Source organism: Oryzias latipes, chromosome 9 (genome assembly GCF_053564925.1).
Source record: "Oryzias latipes strain Hd-rR chromosome 9, Olatipes_Hd-rR_3.1".
In the NCBI taxonomy this organism is placed as follows: domain Eukaryota; kingdom Metazoa; phylum Chordata; class Actinopteri; order Beloniformes; family Adrianichthyidae; genus Oryzias; species Oryzias latipes.
This window is the reverse complement of record NC_136245.1, coordinates 26930463-26950599: the sequence shown is the minus strand read 5'-3', so window position 1 is coordinate 26950599 and position 20137 is coordinate 26930463. Positions and strand designations below refer to the sequence as shown.

Sequence of the window (20137 nt, the reverse complement as noted above, 5' to 3'; positions counted from 1 at the left end):
TACACAGCCTGTGTCTTAATTGTCCAATATGCTTTCCTCTCGATGCACAACTGTTTCTGCAGCCGATTCCCTCGCTCCTCTTTCTCCAGCAGCTGAGGGGGAGAATCACCAGCCTGTGAACTCATTCACACAAAGTTCCTCTGTGCTGCTCACAAACAAGTGTGCATTCTCCAACCGGCAATCACGGCACACACATGGATGTAACCCGTGCTTTCTGTCCACACGCACACAATCTGCACTCATCTGTTTGCATTAAGGCACTCAAGCCGCAACAAACTGCAGGTTTTTCACGACAAACATCATTTTCTGATGCTGCGGGCAAATTTGTGCTGACCTTTGTGCTGTGCGCGCGCACGAGCACGTGTGCGCTGCTGCACATTAACCCTTCCATATATTGCATCTTGCAATTGATTAAGCTGTCAATAATCAGCAAAGAGGTAAATATTGAAAATCTAATTTCTTTCTGCTTGTGTTTGCATTCCCAACACTACCATTAGGTTAGATGAAAATTGAACCTTTATAAAAGTGAGCGATCAGATGGGCTTTGAAAGCATACTTTCTTTCACTGATGAGACACCAAACACAAACAATATGCTGGATATTTATTGTGTAACTTGTCGAGAGCTTATCGATCGCACATATAACAACAGAAAGGCTTAATGCTAAGAGAACAATAACAAATCATCAGGGATCAACCATGTTTTTGGCCAAGGCACAGAAGCAGCCATGAGACAAGGGCAGTAGCTATGGGAATAAAAGAGAGTACAAAAAAATAAAAAGAGTCATATTTACTACTAAAGCCGATAAGAGCAGATAAATTACGGTATATTCTACACTTGAGGCTGCGATGAAGATGCTTCCCAATCCAGCTTGTGGGATATTTTACAGTTTTATGAGCCTGGATGACATATGGAAGCGAACACAACGCACTCTGGAAGAAAGATAGCAAAGATCATAAGCAAAAATAAAAAATAATCACAGCCCGCTGTTTACAGCTGTGCTCGAGTCAAGAAATAACCAATTTTCCAAACAAGCTAAATATGCGTGGTTTTGACTTCTTCGTTCGATAAACAGCAATAAGAAGCACAAATTCCAGCAAAAGAATTCCCAAACTCAAGACACCCTTGCAAAAAAACAACAACATTTAAAATAATCAGGCTGCATGCCAAAACACATTGTGACAAGACACTCCATCAAGATGCAAATTCTCATAAAGAAACACAAAAGTCACACATAGTGGAAAGCAATAGCTACATAGAGTGTAAACACAACTATTTTATACCTTAATTAGACTTCATAAATGATCTATTTGTGCTAAAATATCCATAAATTCAATAGCAAACATAAAATACTCTATTACAGTACAACATTTCAGCATTTGGTTAGTGAAAAATATGGTCTATAAACATAAACTGTTTATCTTGAAGCTTATTCATGTTTAAAAATCTTTACAATCAATGTGCAGACTACAAATATAATGCTATTTCATAGTAACATGTATATCACATACTTGATTTAGCCAAAGATATAAAATCTGAGTATGATTTCAAACATCAGAAATATACTGGATAAGTAAAAAGTGCTTCCTCTAAAGTGACTTTAAGCTTCAAACAAACACTTGCAGTTTTTGACACTACATTATACATGAGCACACTACAGTATAAATGAGGCGAAACAAAAATATAGTAAACATTTTTAGATTAAGCAAAAAAAAAGAAGCACCTGTCAGTCTTACTGTCTTCATTTAAACACTGTTAGAGCATTTGCTAATGTAATTATATTCCAGTTAGGCAGTGCATCCTCCATCCTTCTTATATCCTTAATAAACAAATATTTGGATCTGAAGTCTCACTCTGAGACTAAGCCTTCCCGTTTATGTCTTACTAACTTTTTAAATCATTTGCATCCTTTTTTTAATACAAAATCAATACAAACACAATACAGTTCTCTTTCAAAAAAGGTTTTTCCCACCAGACTTTGCCTTGATTTAGAGAAAAACGGCACGAACCAAGCAGCAAAACATTGTGATTTGTAACACTGAAAATACATACTTGTATTTTTACATTTGTGAATATATTAAGACATTTCTGCAACAGCATTAACTTGCTGGTATCATCCTGATTAGGCAGCAGCAACAGAGTAGAGAATTTTTTTTTCCTTTTGTCCTTTTTAGTAAAAAGTGAAAAAAGGAAAGAGAGAAATGGCACATATTTATCAGGTTCACATTTTATAGCTTTCTTTTATAGCTCTTCCTTTGTGTCTTTATTTATATGAGATTATCTACCAAGAAGAAAAAAACAACAAAAGTCACCATAATGATTCAAAAAACTCACAGAATGAATCTGTTTGCTTTCCATTTCATATTTTTAGTGTGTTTTGAAACATGCTTCTGATGTAAAAAGTCAGTGTGGTTGAATTATTAGAAATGGGTACAACATAAGCGCCACTGGCTCAACTTACAAAACATGCCATGCTGCCCTTTTTGTGACAGACATATTGTCAACACTAACAACAAAAATAGTTTTCTTTTTTTTTTCTTTGCTTAAAAAAATATTACAGAAAACTTTATAAACAACTCAGATACAGAATTTTTTCAAGGCAAAATTTTGATCAGGCAACTGATTTTGCATAACATGTCCTAAACTTGTTAATTAAAAAATTTCGACACTAGAAGTGTACATTTTACTACTTTTTTTAGGGATAAACAAGTGTTAAGATTAACTTTAATACAAATTTGTTTTATCTTCCAAATATCTAGCGAGCAATATTTTCCAGAAAGAAATGTTAAGCATATTTAAGGCATTTTTTGATGTGTCCATGCTATTTTCTGTGTTTGGATTTGTGCAGATTTGTATCGATTTGTCCACACAGAGATTTAAAACCAGTTGATCTTTACAAAGCTGCAATTGCATGAAAGTTATTCAGTAATGCATTAACACACAAAACAAAACATTAGCATAGTTTCACTATGCAAGCCTAAAGCATCATAATAGGCACAGGTTGTTAAATTCAGATGTGGCAGAAGTAGAGTTGTGTAACTCCATCCATTGTACACTTTCACAGTCATTCATCTTGTTCCAGTTGTCATGCCTGCAATGAAGACAAAAAAAACAACAACTACCAACTGTATATGAGAACTGGACTGAGTGAGTCCCCTTCCCACTGGCGTTCCAAACAGGAAGTACTCATTGGTTTTAGGAAGCCAAAATCTCATACACCTCTTTTGAGAGATAAACAGCTATTACTTAAGTCATTGTAACTGTCAGAACAACCATTCTTGATCTGCTACCTTTTTCTTAACATGCTTTTTTTTCACAACATTTTTTCTGTAGTGAAATTTATTCAAGGTATAAACTGACCAATCAGATGGCTCAATCAAAGCATGTACCGGTAGTCTCGCGTCGAAAGGTCTCTCTCTTTCAGTCAGTAGGGGTGTGGACTTACAATGAGCTCTCCCCTGATTAGCAAAAGTGGTTCCCATAGATACGATGACCCAGACCCATTCGGACCAATCGCCGCTTACTGGTGAGGTCTGGTTCCAACATGGCGATGTCCATATTGCAAGAAAATGTCGACGGAATTAACTTCATTTCGTTGGAACCAGAAGGAAGTCTATGGGTGACGTTACACTCATTCAGTCCAGTTCTTATATATAGTCAATGCTCCCAAGTAGAGAGTTTCACCAATGAGGATTTACTTTAAAGCACAAATGAGCAGGTACATTTGATTTATGTGTCCCTTCACCGGGCCTTGATCAAGAGCAAGGCTCTTGGTGGTGCTACATGTTTTACAGCACAGCTTACACTACCCTGAAGGAAGTCTTCCTCGTATGGAAAAGCTTCACCACAGTGGCATACATTCAGATGAAAATGAAAACCCAAAGAGTCAAAATGAAATCTCACATATGAAAAATGTAAAAACAGATTGTGGTATTAAACTGATACAACGGATTCCCTGACAAAAGTTTTTTTTTTTATCTATCTGTTCTGCAGACAAACAATGAACATCCCAAGGAGACAAAAATGTATCTGTTATTTTGCTGGTATTTTTCTTTTAAAATTCTTTATGCCTAGTCCAAAGTTGTTCACATAATTTGTTGCTTTTTAAAATTATGGATTAAAAAAAAATCTGTCTTGAAATTTTATAATCCAAGTTTGGCAACCAATTACTGAAACAGCCTTGACAAAATAAAGCTGGAAATGCAAGCCTGCATAGGTGTGGTTTACAGTGCTGTGTTTGTTTTTATTATAAAAATATATAGCTCTCATGAGGTACTTTTATGATGACATCAAACTCGAAAACTTAAATGTGAGTGGCTAAACGTCTCTACGGGGCAAACTCTCACAATGTCAGTTCTCTGTTGGGTCTATGCACTATGCACTAGTATCTGTTAAGACTTCACCAAAGTCATTGCTTTGAACTCATTTAGGCAGAGATGCTAATCAACAAAGTCATTGATCAGTTTTTTGATTAACTACAATCATGCATCGATATAGATGAAAAGGGCTATTTCATATTTGGTTTGTGGCTATTTTTGCAAATGCAAGAGCTGAGGGAAAAGTGAGCAGCTTTTCTAGTCCTCTGAGCAAACTTTGACAGACTCCTGTCAAAGTTGAAAACAGATGAAAACAGACTCCTGAACAGGCACGTTCCCTCAGAGTGCTGCAAGGTTCTTTTGGCATCCAGCAGGGGTCAGGTTGAGCCATGGTGAGTGGCAGCGGAGGTCTCAAAGCAGTATCATTTCATGGTAGGAGGTTTCCCAGCAGGTCTGGTGTAATGTACTCCATAGGTATTTGGGTTTTGAGGGGCGGCTGTGATGGGCAGGGAGGGGGGGACTGGATGGGAGTTGGGTCTAGGAGTAAACTGTGATGGGTGTCCAACTCCTGAACTACTGTGTAGTCTGCAACAGGAGCAACCAACTGAGGAGAGTCAGGAAGAATGTAGGGTAACTGATTAGCATCTGCTGAAGCTGCTGGTTTAATCTCCACCGGTGGAGGGGGGATGGTTTGATACCCCGCTCCGGGGTTGGGAGAGTTGGAGGGAGGGCTGTTTTGCCAGCAATTGCTCTCGGTGGTGTAGCCACTTCCTTCTGGATCCACCACCAGCAGGTGAAACTGAGGCTCCTTTTGCCTTTGTCCATCCATGTCCCCACTCTCATCCCTCTGCTTTCCCTTGGTTTGTGCTCCGTGTTCTGAGGCTGGCGTGCTCTCCTGGGTTCTGAGTTGCTGACCAGGGGACAGCACGACTCCACCCGAAGGCATAACATTGCTGACCTGTGCGTAGAAGTCTGTGTTCACCCACGTTTGGGGAGTTCCTGTTTGGGTTTGGACAGGAGGAGCTCGACATCGGTCTAATGCTGGGGTTCTTTCGGTAAACTCTGTGGAGGATTCCTTGTCCCCTGCTTGGCCTGGCGGAGGAGCATCCATCTGCACTTTTGAGTCTTCTTCAGGCCGATCTGCATTGTAACAGCTGCCATGACCGAAGACCTCTTCAGGGTGGCTAGATGAAATAGAAAAAAGGACAACATTTCATTAGATACAATAAAACAGTGCATTTTCAGAAGAACTGTTGCCTACCGGATAGTTTCAGAGCATCGGATTGTCCTGTGGTCACTAATGGGCTGGGGGGGGCCGAGGAGTTTCTGTGTGTCTGAAGCTTGGTCATCCTCCTTCTCTCTACTGTCGGCATCCTCCTCATCCACTTCGATAAACTCCACCCATGGCTCATCTTGGTAGAAATCTGGAGAAAACGTTTGGAGGCCACCAATACTTCCACCATTTAGGATGAAATTCAGCTCCTCCAGTTTCCCCTTCTGTATTTTAACAAAGCAGAAAGATTCAAACACTTAATCTTCTAAGCATTATTAAATATTACTGATTATTTTACATCTGTCTCAAAACAGTCTTTCACTTTAATCTTATTAATTATATAATATTGGCTTCCTAAAAAAAAACAAAAGTCTCCATCTTTAGTGTCCATCACTCACAAATGTACAAAAGGATTCCTGTAAACACATCAGGACTTTTTAGAGATTATTGTCATTCTACGACATTAACTCTACCGTTTTTTTTTTTTGTTGCTTGTAATTGTCTTTAGTTGCTGTTCGTTTCTTTTTTCATTCAAAAACTTCAAAACTACATTTATGATTGGAGCAGAGCGCTAAGCTGCTGGTGGTCAAGTCCTGCCACAGTCTCATTGCTCTCAAACAAATCAAATATGTAAAGAAACATCTTTGGTATCTTCATTATTGCATACACTTACCCTGGAAAAGACATGTGTACATAAGTGTCATGAGCAGTTTAAAATTTATGCATGTAAAAGCTCTGGTGGGGTCTATAGAGGGAATGAAATATCACCCAACACACACATCATCCACAGATTCAGGTACCTTCAACAAATCTGAATCGATGCCTTTGATTTTGGGCGCAGGAACAGGTGGCAAGAGAATCATCATTAATCTGCAATAAGAGGAGAACTTGAGTGTTTTTTTGGCAAAAAAGTAAAAATAGACATAGATTTTAAATTTGGATTTCTCCTTAATGAAGTTTTATCACTTTGGCGAGTGTGAGTGAAAAAGTATTTCATGTTACAACGGCTATAAAATGTTAAACTGGGATTGATATCTTCAAATAACTCACATGTTGTACCTCAATATTTACCTTACAAGCTTATCCCGATTTGTAACCAGTTGTTACCAGATTTAGATGGCTCAAATTTCTTGTTGTAGTTAATATTTTCTAATTGGAGTCACCTCATTTATGGTAAACAACAACAATTTAAACGATGTAAATTCTATTCTTGCATTGCCTATACTTCTAAAAAAAAAGGTTGCATCTGGAAGTCTCAATGCAAAAACAGGCTTCTTAGAAATAAGTAATTTTTTTTATTATTATTTGAAATAAAAAAAATTCTTTAAAGAAGCAAAGAAAATCTGCCAATAGAAAAGTGGTCTTACCAAAAATTCTAATTTTAATAAAACTATTCTAGTCACTAAAATGAGTTTTGGAATTTAAAGACATCCATTTTTCTTGAAACAAGGGGCTTTTCACTTTCTTAAGATTCAGTTTTTGCAGTGCTAAACTTTATTGTAATTCAGTTTAGCTGCTAGCTAAACAAACTCTTTCTCACAAACGGCACAACAAGTTACTGATATAACAAAAAAAAAAAAAACCTTTGTTTTTACCTCTGTTGCTGAGAAATCACTATCAGCATGATGACAATCAGAATTCCAACAGTCCCAAAAATGAGAATCAGAGTCAGAGGGGCCGTGGAATCTAGGCAACAAAAAACAGAACAAATAAAAAGACTAATTATGTTGATCAAAACTGCCCTTCAAGGGGCAATAGGTCTGCCAAACAACTACATCCTGCTAAGCAAAGTTTTAAGTCAACCCAGCTCTAATACCTTACCTGTGCTGGGAATCTCTGTCACCTGCATGAAGATGGAATCACTAAACTCGCCAAACTTAGTGAAGGCTTGCATCCTGCAGCGGATATGAACTTCATATTCTTTTCCGATTTGCAGGCCATAGACCGTCTGCTGAGTGTGTGGCTGCATCTCCAACTGAAAATAGATTTAGTATCAAAAGGGAAGAGCATTTTACCTGGTCAGACATTGATGTAGCAATTTTGACAGAGGCAACCACAAATACAAACATGGTGTAAAGGGCTTCATTTTTATTTCCAGAAGTCGTTTTGGTTTCCTTTTAAGTGTGTCCCTTCTAAAAGTACTGAAGTATGCATACACACACGATCCTGAACACGGTGTTACGGAAGAGAGATCCAAATTAGCTCACAAGGCTGCATCTGTCAAGCTGGCTGACTAGTGATGAATATAAGTCTGTATGAGGTCCTGTGACCTCTGACCTACAGATCCCTCCCTTCACTTGCTTCTATGAGGGTCTGTTTCCAGAAGGGCCGGGCTCTGGCTCTAAAGCTCCACTGCATTTTAGCCACACAAGTTCAGGGGGAGAGGGGGGGAAACATGAAACTTTGGTGCTGAATCTACCTACTACTTTTAAGAAGGGGCATTTATAGGTTTGTAACTGGCCAATAAACATAGAATATTACTTGATGCAGATTAAAAGAACTTTTTAAGGTAAGGAGAGGATATTGTAAGCAGGACTCACGGCTTCCCAGTTTGTGGTGTTTCTCTCTCTGTATTGGACTTCATACTCGATGCGCATCCAGCCTGCTTGGACATCTGCAGAGGGTGGGGGCTCCCAGCTGACCATGACATCGTAACTTAGCCCAGAGGGACTTACGTTCAGCAGGGTCCAGTTTAGAGACACTGGTGGGTCAGGGCGCACTGTGAGCAAAAGGGCAGAAGTTCAGATATGCAGCTATTTAAGCACTTTGACTCAGTCAAGTTCTTCACAAAGTGCACTGGTTTTCCAACAGAAAACGTTTGACCAGCATTCTGCACCGTTTCAGTAATGAGTCAATCTAATAAACACTAATAAATATCTAGAGAAAAAAAGGAGAAAATAAAGAAAAGTACACTTCAGCACAAACTCAACGTCTACTTAATTATGCCTTAGTCACAACGGCAAACCTGTGTGGGGCACGCAGGTGGTTCTCGCAACATTTTAGGATCATAGATCGTTTGGTGAGCCCATAAAGCAAAAATGCTCATTCACATTTTTCTACGGGCCCGCTGTGGGTGACAGGCTGTTGCAAACACTTATACAACACGTAATGCAGGCACGTCATACGGATTTCATATTTTTTCAACCTCCACGAACCCTGCGCACTGCACAAGGTGCCTGTTGGTGCTGTTCTAGTGATAAGTGCTTGCTCCTTAAGCACCCATTGGTCACTTCTTGCTTCCAGCCTGACTGTTAGAAATGAGCAAATTAGACAATTGGAGCATAGGTTGAGTGGGTATCCTACAGGCACACCCCATGCATGCATACATGCACTTTAAGAAAGACTATAGTGCAGCATTAGGGCACCGTATGACAGCATCACCTCTACGTCATAGGTGCGTGTAACTTACATTACTACAGGCACGATAATGGTACATTCCATTTTGATGAAGTCCCTTTAAGCGGACGTACAAGCCTCAAGGAAACTGCAAGACACACCTGCGCTCCCTTTATGATGCAGCCACTCCTCTCTATGACTCTCCATGGACCGGACAACCAACAAACCAACCACCCCGGTATGGGTGCATGTCACTAAGGTCGCAGGTTCAGCTGTACTGTGACACACCTAACACAATGGTATGACAGCAGCTCGTATTTTTCAGCCTTTGCACGTGTTCAAAATAACACGTCCAAGTTCAAACAAGCATGAGGCAAAGAAAGGTGAGTGAAGTGACTCCTAATACATGGTTGCTATTACATAAAATTTGCATTCGGGCCTAGAACAGCTCCTTTGGCACTAACTCTAAAACCCCTCCCCTTCCATGCTTGGCTTAGTGTATTAGAAATCAAAAGTTGTCAAATATTTGCTTCATATCTTCTACCTGACCATCCGTTTATGATCTCCAAAAAATAATTTCAGTGAAAAAAATGGTGAACAAAATACTTTTAGTCTCTCAACTGGAATAGGAAGAAAAAAAAAGATGGAGAAATGCAGTTAAAAGTTATTTATGACAAACTGATGGACAAAGACGTTAACCTTTGTCTGTCATCTGTCATTTTTAGTGCATGTTATTAAGATTCCTCTGCCATTTCGGAGTCAAAATCCACCCATAAATGGCCTGACCAGTTTGGCTTAAACTAAATGTATTCATGTAGGAGTAAAATAACTCCAAACTCATTATCTTTTACTTTATTTTTTGCATGTATTTTCTATTTTCGCCAATCCAATAATGCAGTTTTTTTTACATAAACACAGCCATAAAACCCTTGTTGCTTCCTTTTGCATCCAAGTCTATATGTGAACCAACAGAAACTGTAGCTCTTTTGTTTCTATTCAGTTTGTGTTTCCTCCAATTAAAAGTTTAAGTGTGTCTTTTTTAAAACATGTAATAAAACTTCTCTTTTTTTTTAATTTATGTCCTTATGTGTGGTAAAAAAAAACAACCTTTCTTTGAGTAGATGAGTAATTAGTGGCTTAGAAAACCAACCCATTACATTGTTACCATTTTAAGGGCAATAAAGATTTATGATAATATAATTTATGATTATTACATGTAGTTTTGGTGAACAACCCAAATTGTTTAAAGTGTTTGTCCTTTTGTCCTTCCATTTAGCTCTAAGGATGTGGGGTATTCATGCATGGTGGAACATTTAAAAAGAAGCTTAACTGCTAAATTTTTGTTAAAGCTTTTGAATAGAGTTTACGTTTGAATAATTATTGTAGAATGTTATTTTTATTTTGATTTAATTAATTAAGACCCTAAACCTCCAACTGTCTAGAGGTTCCTCCACCTTCTTTCACTACACATCACAGTGTCATCTGCAAACATCAGGGTCCACAGAGATTTCTGTCTAACCTCATCTGTCACTCAAACAAGAAGGAGTTCAAACTGCTCATTGGTGCAGTCCAACCTCCATTTAGAACTCCTCTGTCACACCTACGTCTCACTACATCTCATTACTGTCTTACTGTCCTGCACAACTCGTACCACATCATCGTGTGCAACACTGTCAGCAGCTGAGCAAAGATGATATAATAGCATGTTAAAAGAACAAAAATTACAAAAACTCATTATTTGATTAAAAAGAAACAAGGTAAAGCCATTTTAATAAAGTACTCATAAAAAATGTACTTTTTTTGAATACAAAAGTTTAGGCAAGTATAAAGAGAAGTGGTTTCAGAACTGGTCCCCGAGGAAAACTTTAAACAATTGAAAACATCTTAAGTTGAATTTTCACGCAGCATCTCTCAGAGCAATAGCTGACAGCATGTGGGTTTCTTTTTAAACACAAGCTGAAACATGCTACTTACCAATATTCTCCACAGTGAAGCAGTCTTCTTCGTTGAAATAGGTGACGTTGTTTTGGCTCCGAAGCTGCACGCAGTAGGGAAGCCAAACTGATGTGTGGTTTGCGTCAAAGAAGCACTCCCTGTTTAAATGGTTATACTCCGGACATTCCTTCCATTCACTTAAGGGAGGGCTGAAAATATATACAGAGAAACTGTCAGAGGGAAGCCCCTAAGCATTGTAATAACGCAGGCCTTGGTTGGCTCTTACTCTTTCTTAAGGTAGAAGACTCTCAGTGCTCCAGGTGAAGACAGATTTTGGAATGAACCCGGACTCCACCAACATCGGAATGTCTCCAGGTCCCTTGATACACATTCCGTAAAATGGGGTTCAAGGGGCGCTGAAAGAAAAAGAGAAAACGAATATTACAACAGAACAAATCAAGCTGGATGGAGATAATCACTGTCACTCTTAATGATTTCTACAAACTCCGGAAAGAGATTTTTTAAATATCAAGTGGAATAAATCTACAAAATGTACAAGACCCTGAAAGGCTCACTGTTATTCGGCAAATGAGGTTTCATGTAATGCCTTCGTCTCAACTGCCCTTACGGGTGGTTACGGGCGAAAAATGGACAAACCTGTGAGGACTTTACAGTTGGCCCGCAGAAAAGTTTAAGATCGTTGACTAGTTGGTGAGCCTAAAATGCAAAAATGGTCATGTACATTTTCACATTTATCTTTACAAATACTTTACAATACCCTTCCCACACGCACATTGTACATTCTATTTTCATGACATCCCTAAGGGTAGCCCCATGAGTCTCTAAGTAAGTGCAAGACACTCCTACGCTCCCTTTTTATATTTTATTTGGATTTTTCATTATTTATACGAAACAACATAATGAAACAAAAATTAAAACACAAGACAAAATGCAGCGATCTGGGCTAAAATGAATGAAAATACGATAAAGGGTAGATAGTTTGTGAACACGTACAGATTATAAGAATTACCCACATTCACACATGTACAATCTCCTTATACATACACATGCGTTGAAAAGCAGAAGGAGAGGTATGTGAGAAACTCATATCAAGCAGATAAAATAGCCGGATAAGAACGCCATTCCAATGAACCCAAACCCCTTTGAATTGTGTCAGCCAGATCACTGGGTAAATATTTCAGCAGTAAATGTTCCATACTGAGCTCCCTTTAAGATGAAGCTGCACCGTTCTATGACCCTCTCCGGCCTAGACAACCCAAAAACCCACAGGACCTCTGTATGACGGCATGTGGCTAAGGCGTGACAGTACTAAATAATGACTCTGTTTGCTGCGGATATAAATGACCCACTCTGATGAAAATTGTGTTTTTAATAACATTTTTCTCAAAGTGGCGAACATTTATAAAAAAATAAAATTGCAAAAGAAACAAAAGCAGTTTGAAAAACATTAAGATTAAGATAGTTGTGACATAAAATCTACAATGGGCAGACCACAAGCTCCCTTCTCCACTCTGCAGTTATGAGCCAGATGTGTGGGTGGGTAGCTCCGATATTGCTCACTAACGAGAGAAAGTGTAAACAAAGTGAGGAAGGAAGGAAGGAAGGAAGAAAGAAAGAAGGAAAGAAAGAAAGAAAGAATGGAAGGAAGGAAGGAAGGAAGAAAGAAAGAAGGAAAGAAAGAAAGAAGGAAAGAAAGAATGGAAGGAAGGAAGGAAGAAAGAAAGAAAGAAAGAAAGAAAGAAAGAAAGAAAGAAAGAAAGAAAGAAAGAAAGAAAGAAAGAAAGAAAGAAAGAAAGAAAGAAAGAAAGAAAGAAAGAATGGAAGGAAGGAAGGAAGGAAGGAAGGAAGAAAGAAAGAATGGAAGGAAGGAAGGAAGGAAGGAAGGAGGGAAGGAAGGAAGGAAGGAAGGAAGGAAGGAAGGAAGGAAGGAAGGAAGGAAGGAAGGAAGGAAGGAAGGAAGGAAGGAAGGAAGGAAGGAAGGAAGGAAGGAAGGAAGGAAGGAAGGAAGGAAGGAAGGAAGGCTCATTCCACACGAACAATCCAACCCAAATTGACTCAAAGGTCAATTTCTGATGAACTACTGCCGCTCTGCAGAAACTATTTCCTGAAAAGGACACAGGTTTTTGGATTTTTCAAAAAAACTGAATTTTTATTAATAAAAGACCACCAGGAACGCTTATGCAACAGATCCAAAGATGATCAGAGTGGGACTTTCAAAGAAAACTCGAGCTGTATACTTAAATTGATTCCAGAACTTGGACTCACTATATATTCGCTTTTTACCTCATATAGTTTAAAGAAATTTTTTTTATTAAACTCATTTACACACCTCCAATAGGTAATAGCATCAGTGAAAAGGGTTCAATGGGTATAATAAATGGCACCAAAAACGGTAAGATGAAATAAAGTGACTTAATATGCTAATATGTTCTTAAACAAAAACATAGATAAATAATTTTCTGATTTATGTCTTGCGTTAAATATCTCCCATCGACTTTAACCTATAAATATAGACCTTGAGGTCCTGACTCAGCCCTTTGCACTGCTCTCCTGGCACACTCTCATTTCTCATCAACAATTTCCCACCCGAACTCCTGTAACAGACTTGTTTCTCATCCAAAATGCTGTTCCACAGTTTGTTGCAGTCATACATAATCAACTAAGAGGTGTCATTGATTTAAGCTGCATTCCCTCTCCCCTTGCTCTTTCATTTTCTTTCTGGCTGCAGGATAAACGCTGGTCTTAATGTAAGCACATTAGAGACAGATTGCAGCAGAACAGCAGCTTAAAATCGACTGCTGCAAAAAACCACATGTTTACAGATTCAGTTCATGGTAAATCTCACTTTAAAACAAAACATTTATCACATTCAAACACCTGTTTAGCATAAACATCTTTGTAAAACACTTGTTTCCACAACTACTTCAACCAAATGCTGTTATCTACAAACCAAACACAGGCAGCCCATTATTTATTCACACAGAAAAACCTCTCATTTTGATTACTTTTCACACTTTTAACTTGACTCATTATTTACCCAACATCTACACGGTTGTGCTTTTCCCACCTTTCCTCCCCTGCACACTGTCATGGTTCCCAGAGGGTTGCTATTTCAACTCAGCCCTTCACCCTCCTGCCAGAAAATTCCAACTGGCACTATCAAAGGATCCTGCAGGCACTGCGTGCAAAGAAGGGCTTAGAGTTACAGCAAGACAGGTCACATAAAAAAGGGTTAGTTTTGTGTACATGAGTTACCTGACTCAGGGTTGTGCCTGGTACCTGTTGATTGTAAGACTCGCTATTTTTCAGGTGCGTGGACACAACTCTAATATGAATAGTTTTGAAAGATCCTTCCTGATGAAAATTGGTGTTTTTAACATGTTCGTGTGGCATTTTTTTCTATTAAAATTAATTAACTCATCTTCACGGAGCAGCCAGAGTCTATCCCGGCCACTTGCGGGCGAAGGCAGGCAGGGGACACCCTGGACAGGTCGCCAGTCTGTCGCAGGGCCACAATCACACACCCACGAACTCTCACATTCACACCTAAGGACAATTTAGAGTAACCAATTAACATATGAAGCATGTTTTTGGACTGCGGGAGGAAGCCGGAGAGAACCCACGCATGCACTGGGAAAACATGCTTAACTCCCCCATTGATGCTCTGTTTCAGGTCCCCCAGCCAGGACTCTGACCAGGGGCCTCCTTGCTGTGAGGCAAGAGCGCTAACCACTGGGGATGCTTTTAAAATAGAACAAAAGATTATCAATGGGGGACTTTAACAGACACAGAATAGGATCTAAATGACTACTTTATGACTACTTTCAATGAGCTTCAACTCAGGAGTCAGAGAATTGCCCCTTAGTAAAAGGTAAACCTTAAAGCTGCACAAAAATATTAAAACATTTTAAATGTATCTCAAAAAAATCCTAATAAGAGTGTAAAAAAGCAGTGGAGTACTGACAGAAATCCATTTTAAAACGTTTTTGACAGCAAAATGACTGGTTCAGGTTGAATCCAACACACAAGATTTACGACCTGTTTGGAAAATTCAAATAAACTATAAAACTGTTGCTAATTATGCCAGCCTTTATTTTATTTTAAGGGGAGATTCAAGAATGTTTTTGTGGTTTGAAATCCTGTCAGCTACCACTTAGAAAAATATACGGCAGAGTGCCTTAGACCAGAGAAGGAAAACTGATTTTCAGCGTTAGTAAGCATCTGCGTCATTCTGGCTGTTTATATGTACCTAGCCTGTTCTAGTGGAAAGCGTGTCCCCATGTATCTGCACTGATGTCAGCTTTAGGCCGTAATGTTCAAAATCCACTAAATAAAGCACCAGCCTTTGCACCAGCTGGCTATCAGCGCTAAAAAGATGTTGAGAAAGGGGTGACTTATCAGCTCCCTGTTGTGAAATGCTTAACCGTAATGAAGAGAGGAAACAAGGCTATGACATTTTGAATTAACTGCTTTTCCAGCTCGTTTGCAGAATGAAGTTAATGTTGATGGTTTGTCACACTTCGAGAAGCTGCTAAGAGGAAAAGGAGAGATCAGAGAGAAATCCAAGAAGGAAGACGTGAGGAGGAACCATGTGAACAGAAAAAAAGAAATTAATTACATTTAAGATATTGTTCAAAACAAACCTGCCCCAGAGGCAAGTATTTTAATGAGTAATGAATGGAAATATAAGATGCTGATGGTAAAAAGAGGACAAAGTCAAAAGATCAAAAACTGAATAAATATTTACACTTGAATAAAACTACAAAAAATGTTATCAGTTTCGCTTTTAGTCCTTTATAATGATTAATTTCCCGCTTTTCATTTTATACACATAAAGGCAGAGGTCTGATTGATTTCCTTTTTTATAGAACATGGTTAAAAAACAAATTGTGTAGAACAAAAAGACTTTGACACAAAAATAACTAATACTTCTGAGATTTTTGGGGTCCTTCCATTTAAAACAAACAAAAAAGGGATTAAAAAAGATGACCAGTGTGGTGGGTTTTTCTGTGACTTTCAGTGTTTTTCCAATTCTTTTCCAGGCAGGAAGATGTCAATAAACTTTCCCAATATCTGAATTCAGTGTGTTGGGCAAGCATGTGTTAGCACATCATAAATTCAGCTGTTGTTTACTGTCCAATGCTGCGAAAAGTCACCAGATTTCCCAAGCAAACACTGAAAGCAAAGGATTAATTAAACACAATAGAATTAAACCAATTATAGGTTAGTAAACAGTAAAAAAATAAAAAGATGCCTTATTGGGATTTGGCAGTGAGCTGTTTTTCTCCCCTTTAGTGCTTCATATCCAACAGTTTAATTGCTTCATTTGTCCATGAAGCAGGCACAGATTCAAACTGTTATGTAAATGTGGAGCTTCAGTTCAGCAGTTTGGCCTGCCACATCACCATCGCCAGATATTTGCATACTGCTGCAACCTCAGTGTTTGTTTGTGTGCTTTTTTTTGTATGTCTATTTAGTTAACCAGTCTTGCAACACAAACTGAGCTTGACACTCTTGTGTCTGCCATGTCCTACATCGAGCTCCTGCACCGCAAACATGCCCAAAATGTCCCTCTGGGAAATACATGGGAAGAAAGGCATAATTAAAATTAGACTTATTTGTAGACACACCGCAAATTTTGTTAGAAAGGTTTACTTTACGGGAAAGAAAAAGGATTGTATTTTGTAGCTAAATAGCAGAAAAAAACAGAGAAAAAAGCGAGAGAAAACACAGATCAGGTCACAGATGATTGCAGGAGAAAGGTGAGAGTCTGCAACACGACACAAACAACAGAACATAAACAGGTGATATAAATAACTGTCCGCAAGCACATGGAGCTTAACACGAGTGCTTGGACACAGCAATGTGCTCCAGATATAGTAAACATGCAGCTTTCAAAACAAAAACAGAGTCTGAAAGCCCTATTGTTCAGCTCCATGAATGCATCCTGCCTTCTAATGCCAGCAAGACCAGAGAACAAGACCGCTGGATGAAGAGACGTGGCTACATCTGCTCCTCCGTGCAGAGCTCACAGCTTTGAAGTCACGGTCAGTTCAGCAAACAGTGACCCAGAAGGCTCATTCAGATGATCCCAGGAACTTTTCAGCTCCAGCTAATGATCCAATGCAAGCCAACAGAACCAGAAACTCTGTTTTATTAGACCCAAACAGCATTAAATTTTGATCACATTTGTCTCATCAGAACTTTGCGTAGTTTATTGGTAATTCTTCCATGGTTTTAACATGGTTCATTTGCGATACATCTTTGAAATTTTCACATTAAGACCACAGCTTTTCTACGTTTTCCACGTATATTCACGTATGACCAATTTATATGCGTGTAATATGCAGAAAATGTACATAGTGGCTGTGTGCATGCCCCTTTATATGCACTTCAATGAGATGACATAGGACAACTTAAAAAAAAAATAAAAAAAATAACAGCCATTAATGCTTTAAAAAAGGGTTTGCCACAAAAGAATTTGGATTCTTCGCTCATGCTGTAATGACATGCTATATATATATAATGCTCTTTTAGCCCTTGGGGAGATTCAGTCTTGTCCTTGGACAGCTTTTCAGTCATGTCATGGTGGGAATTCTAGATTTTATTGATTGACAACTACTGTTGTCAGCTGTCAAAAGTTTAGGTGTGATCTTTTAAATACCCTGAGTCTGGTGTCATCAGAGCTACAGAACTGGCTTCAAACAGTCTCAATACAAGCTAACAGGTCACTTCACATTACCTGGGACCCAAAACATGGGGGTTCCACCACAGTGTGACCCCCATAAATTCAATTTCTTTATGAGGTTTTGATTTAACAATCGCAAAATCTGTAAAGGTAAACTTTAATATATTTTTGGTAAACAATGGAGCAATAAGTTATAATGACTAAGGCTTGTAACTTTTGACATTCCCCAATATTATCCCTTTTGGATTTGTGCTCAACATTGGAAACAACTGTCCCTTTCAGATTCTAGAAAGCCTAGATTTTTCTAATCTTAACTTTAAAGTCATCAAAGATGGCGGAATATGCTCGACCAAACTTCTGTAATGGACAAGAGACAAAACTGGTTGATTTCTTTTACAATGAACATGGGGAGAAGTGTCTAGCATTTCATGTCTGTGTCCTGCTCAAGGGATAAGGGCTGAAGCAGAATTTCACCATTCAGATGGGGGGAAAAAATGGAAAAAGAAAATCAAGCCAATATACATGTATTCCTTTCCTACGGTTGTTTATTCAACAGAAAAGCTGGATCATTTATGGTTACATGAATGGAAAAGAAAGTTTATCAAGCTCACTTAGAGAAAAACCTTCTCTCTTCTACCCCATCCATTACCTTCTATCAACACCAAGCATATCTGTCCACTGCTTTGAAAGCATCCAACTTTGTTTTTAACTTCAGAAACTAAAACCAACACAAGGCCCCAGCTTTGCTGCACACACCCACAGCTCTCCTTTGAAGTGCGTGTAATTGCAGATTGTATGTACAAGCTAGACACACCAAACCACCTCTGCACAGCTACCACGGGTTATCCTGTCTGTGGCCAAGAATACAGCCTGTCTCTGCAGGATCAGTCCAAGAGCTTCACGAGCGAATCCCACTTAAAAAGAAAGAACTAACAAGTGACTGAGGGCACACTAATGATGGTAGCTCCTCCACCATCAGTGTGTGAATGTGTGTGAGGGATTAGGACTTTGAGCCTAAAGGAAAGTAGAAAAGCGCTATGTTAGTATACAGCATTTAGCATAGATCTAAACACTGCCAAGAAACCTCTGGTAAACCTTTAACTATACAGAAATCTTTTCCAAACATTCACATTTGGTCTGTAGTTTGGCAGGAGGTATCAAAAGCAGAGTTCCAGGAAAGATCTTTTAGGTTAAATACCTATATATTTCCTCCTTTTGTTAGTTTTCTGTTTTGTTTTTCCTAAAAGGAAACAATGCTGAGGATATCTCAGATGCACAATATTTCGAGTAGGAAGGAGAGCAACTCAATGTCGGGTTGGAGCTTGTCCGGCATTGGACCATCACCTTCTGCTGTGTGTTTACACAGCTTTAGCAGTTGCTGACGAAGACCAGGACCGCCTCACCACAGTCTTCACAGGAAACCATTTGGAGATTGGAAGGAGAGAGACCCGTCAAAATGTTTAATGATTTGACCTCACCCAGTTGTCTCTGGTTTGCCACAGAGCTTTTCAGAGGGACAAGAGGGCTTTAGAGGGATAAAGAGGTTTTTCTCCAGAATATTATTTCAAATTAGTGGAAAATATTTGCTCTTTTTTATTGCTTTTTATTTGGAAAATACCCACAGCGGTTACTTGTTTTTATGCATCCTGCTTACAAAGGGTCAAACTTTCTTTTAACCTTTTATCTGAATCGAAGTTTTAGATCAGTTATTGTTATCTCAGCACAAAGTGTTGTAAAAATCAAATCTGCAAAATTAGTTCCTTTAAAAGATCTCAAGGAACATGGACTATATTGAAAGAAAGGAATAGCAGCCAAAATACAAAGTCAGATATAAAACAAGTGCTATTGTAACACAATTCTATAAAGGGCCTGCATCATGCTATTCTTAAGCCTTTCAGAGTAAACTATATCCATATACAGTACAGACTAGGGCTGCACGATATGAGGAAAACTTGCGATATGCGATATTAGTGATCAATATTGCGATAACGATAAATTTGCGGTAAATAAACAAATAGAAAAATAAACAAAAACATCATTCCCATTTCATTGCAACAGTTTAAAAATGATACTCCAAATGACCCTCATCGACATGGGGGACAAACATCTAACATAATAGGCGTCCATCTGATTGGTCAACAATGGGAAGGCGTCCATCTGATTGGTCAAAGCATAAAGGGATTTATTTGATTCGTTAAATGCTTCAAGCTGCTTGAAGATTGTTTTAACACATTTTGGGTTTGCAATTTATTGCGATATTCGCCGTCTTTTGCGATATGCATATTGCAGAGCTGGATATTGCGATAACGATAAATTTGCGGTATATTGTGCAGGCCTAGTACAGACCAAAAGTTTGGACACAACTTCCCATTCAATTGAATGAGAAGGTGTGTCAAAACTTTTGGTCTTTACGTATATTTAAAATATTTTGCCGATCACCGCTAGCTCAGTAAAGAAAGCGGGCGTGTATGTTAGCCTGTTCTCGCTTCTCTGCATCACACTGTGAGAACCAACGTGTTTTCATGGATTGGGAGGGGCTGGTTTTAGAGGAAAGCTCAGAGATGCATAA

General features: G+C 38.7%; 1 protein-coding gene across 2 annotated transcripts in view; it reads right to left on the bottom strand.

Moving 5' to 3' along the window:
* Positions 1-587: 587 nt before the first annotated feature.
* The window catches only part of ghra (growth hormone receptor a), a 31454-nt gene continuing 11904 nt past the window's right edge, over positions 588-20137 (bottom strand). The window contains 9 exon segments of one of the 2 annotated variants that reach the window (NM_001105090.1): positions 3965-4596; positions 4627-5499; positions 5577-5812; positions 6389-6458; positions 7184-7274; positions 7410-7563; positions 8129-8307; positions 10899-11068; positions 11146-11275. In NM_001105090.1, the coding sequence (NP_001098560.1) occupies positions 4743-5499; positions 5577-5812; positions 6389-6458; positions 7184-7274; positions 7410-7563; positions 8129-8307; positions 10899-11068; positions 11146-11275 (1787 nt within the window). In that variant the 3' untranslated portion in view covers positions 3965-4596; positions 4627-4742. 2 annotated transcript variants of the gene reach the window in all.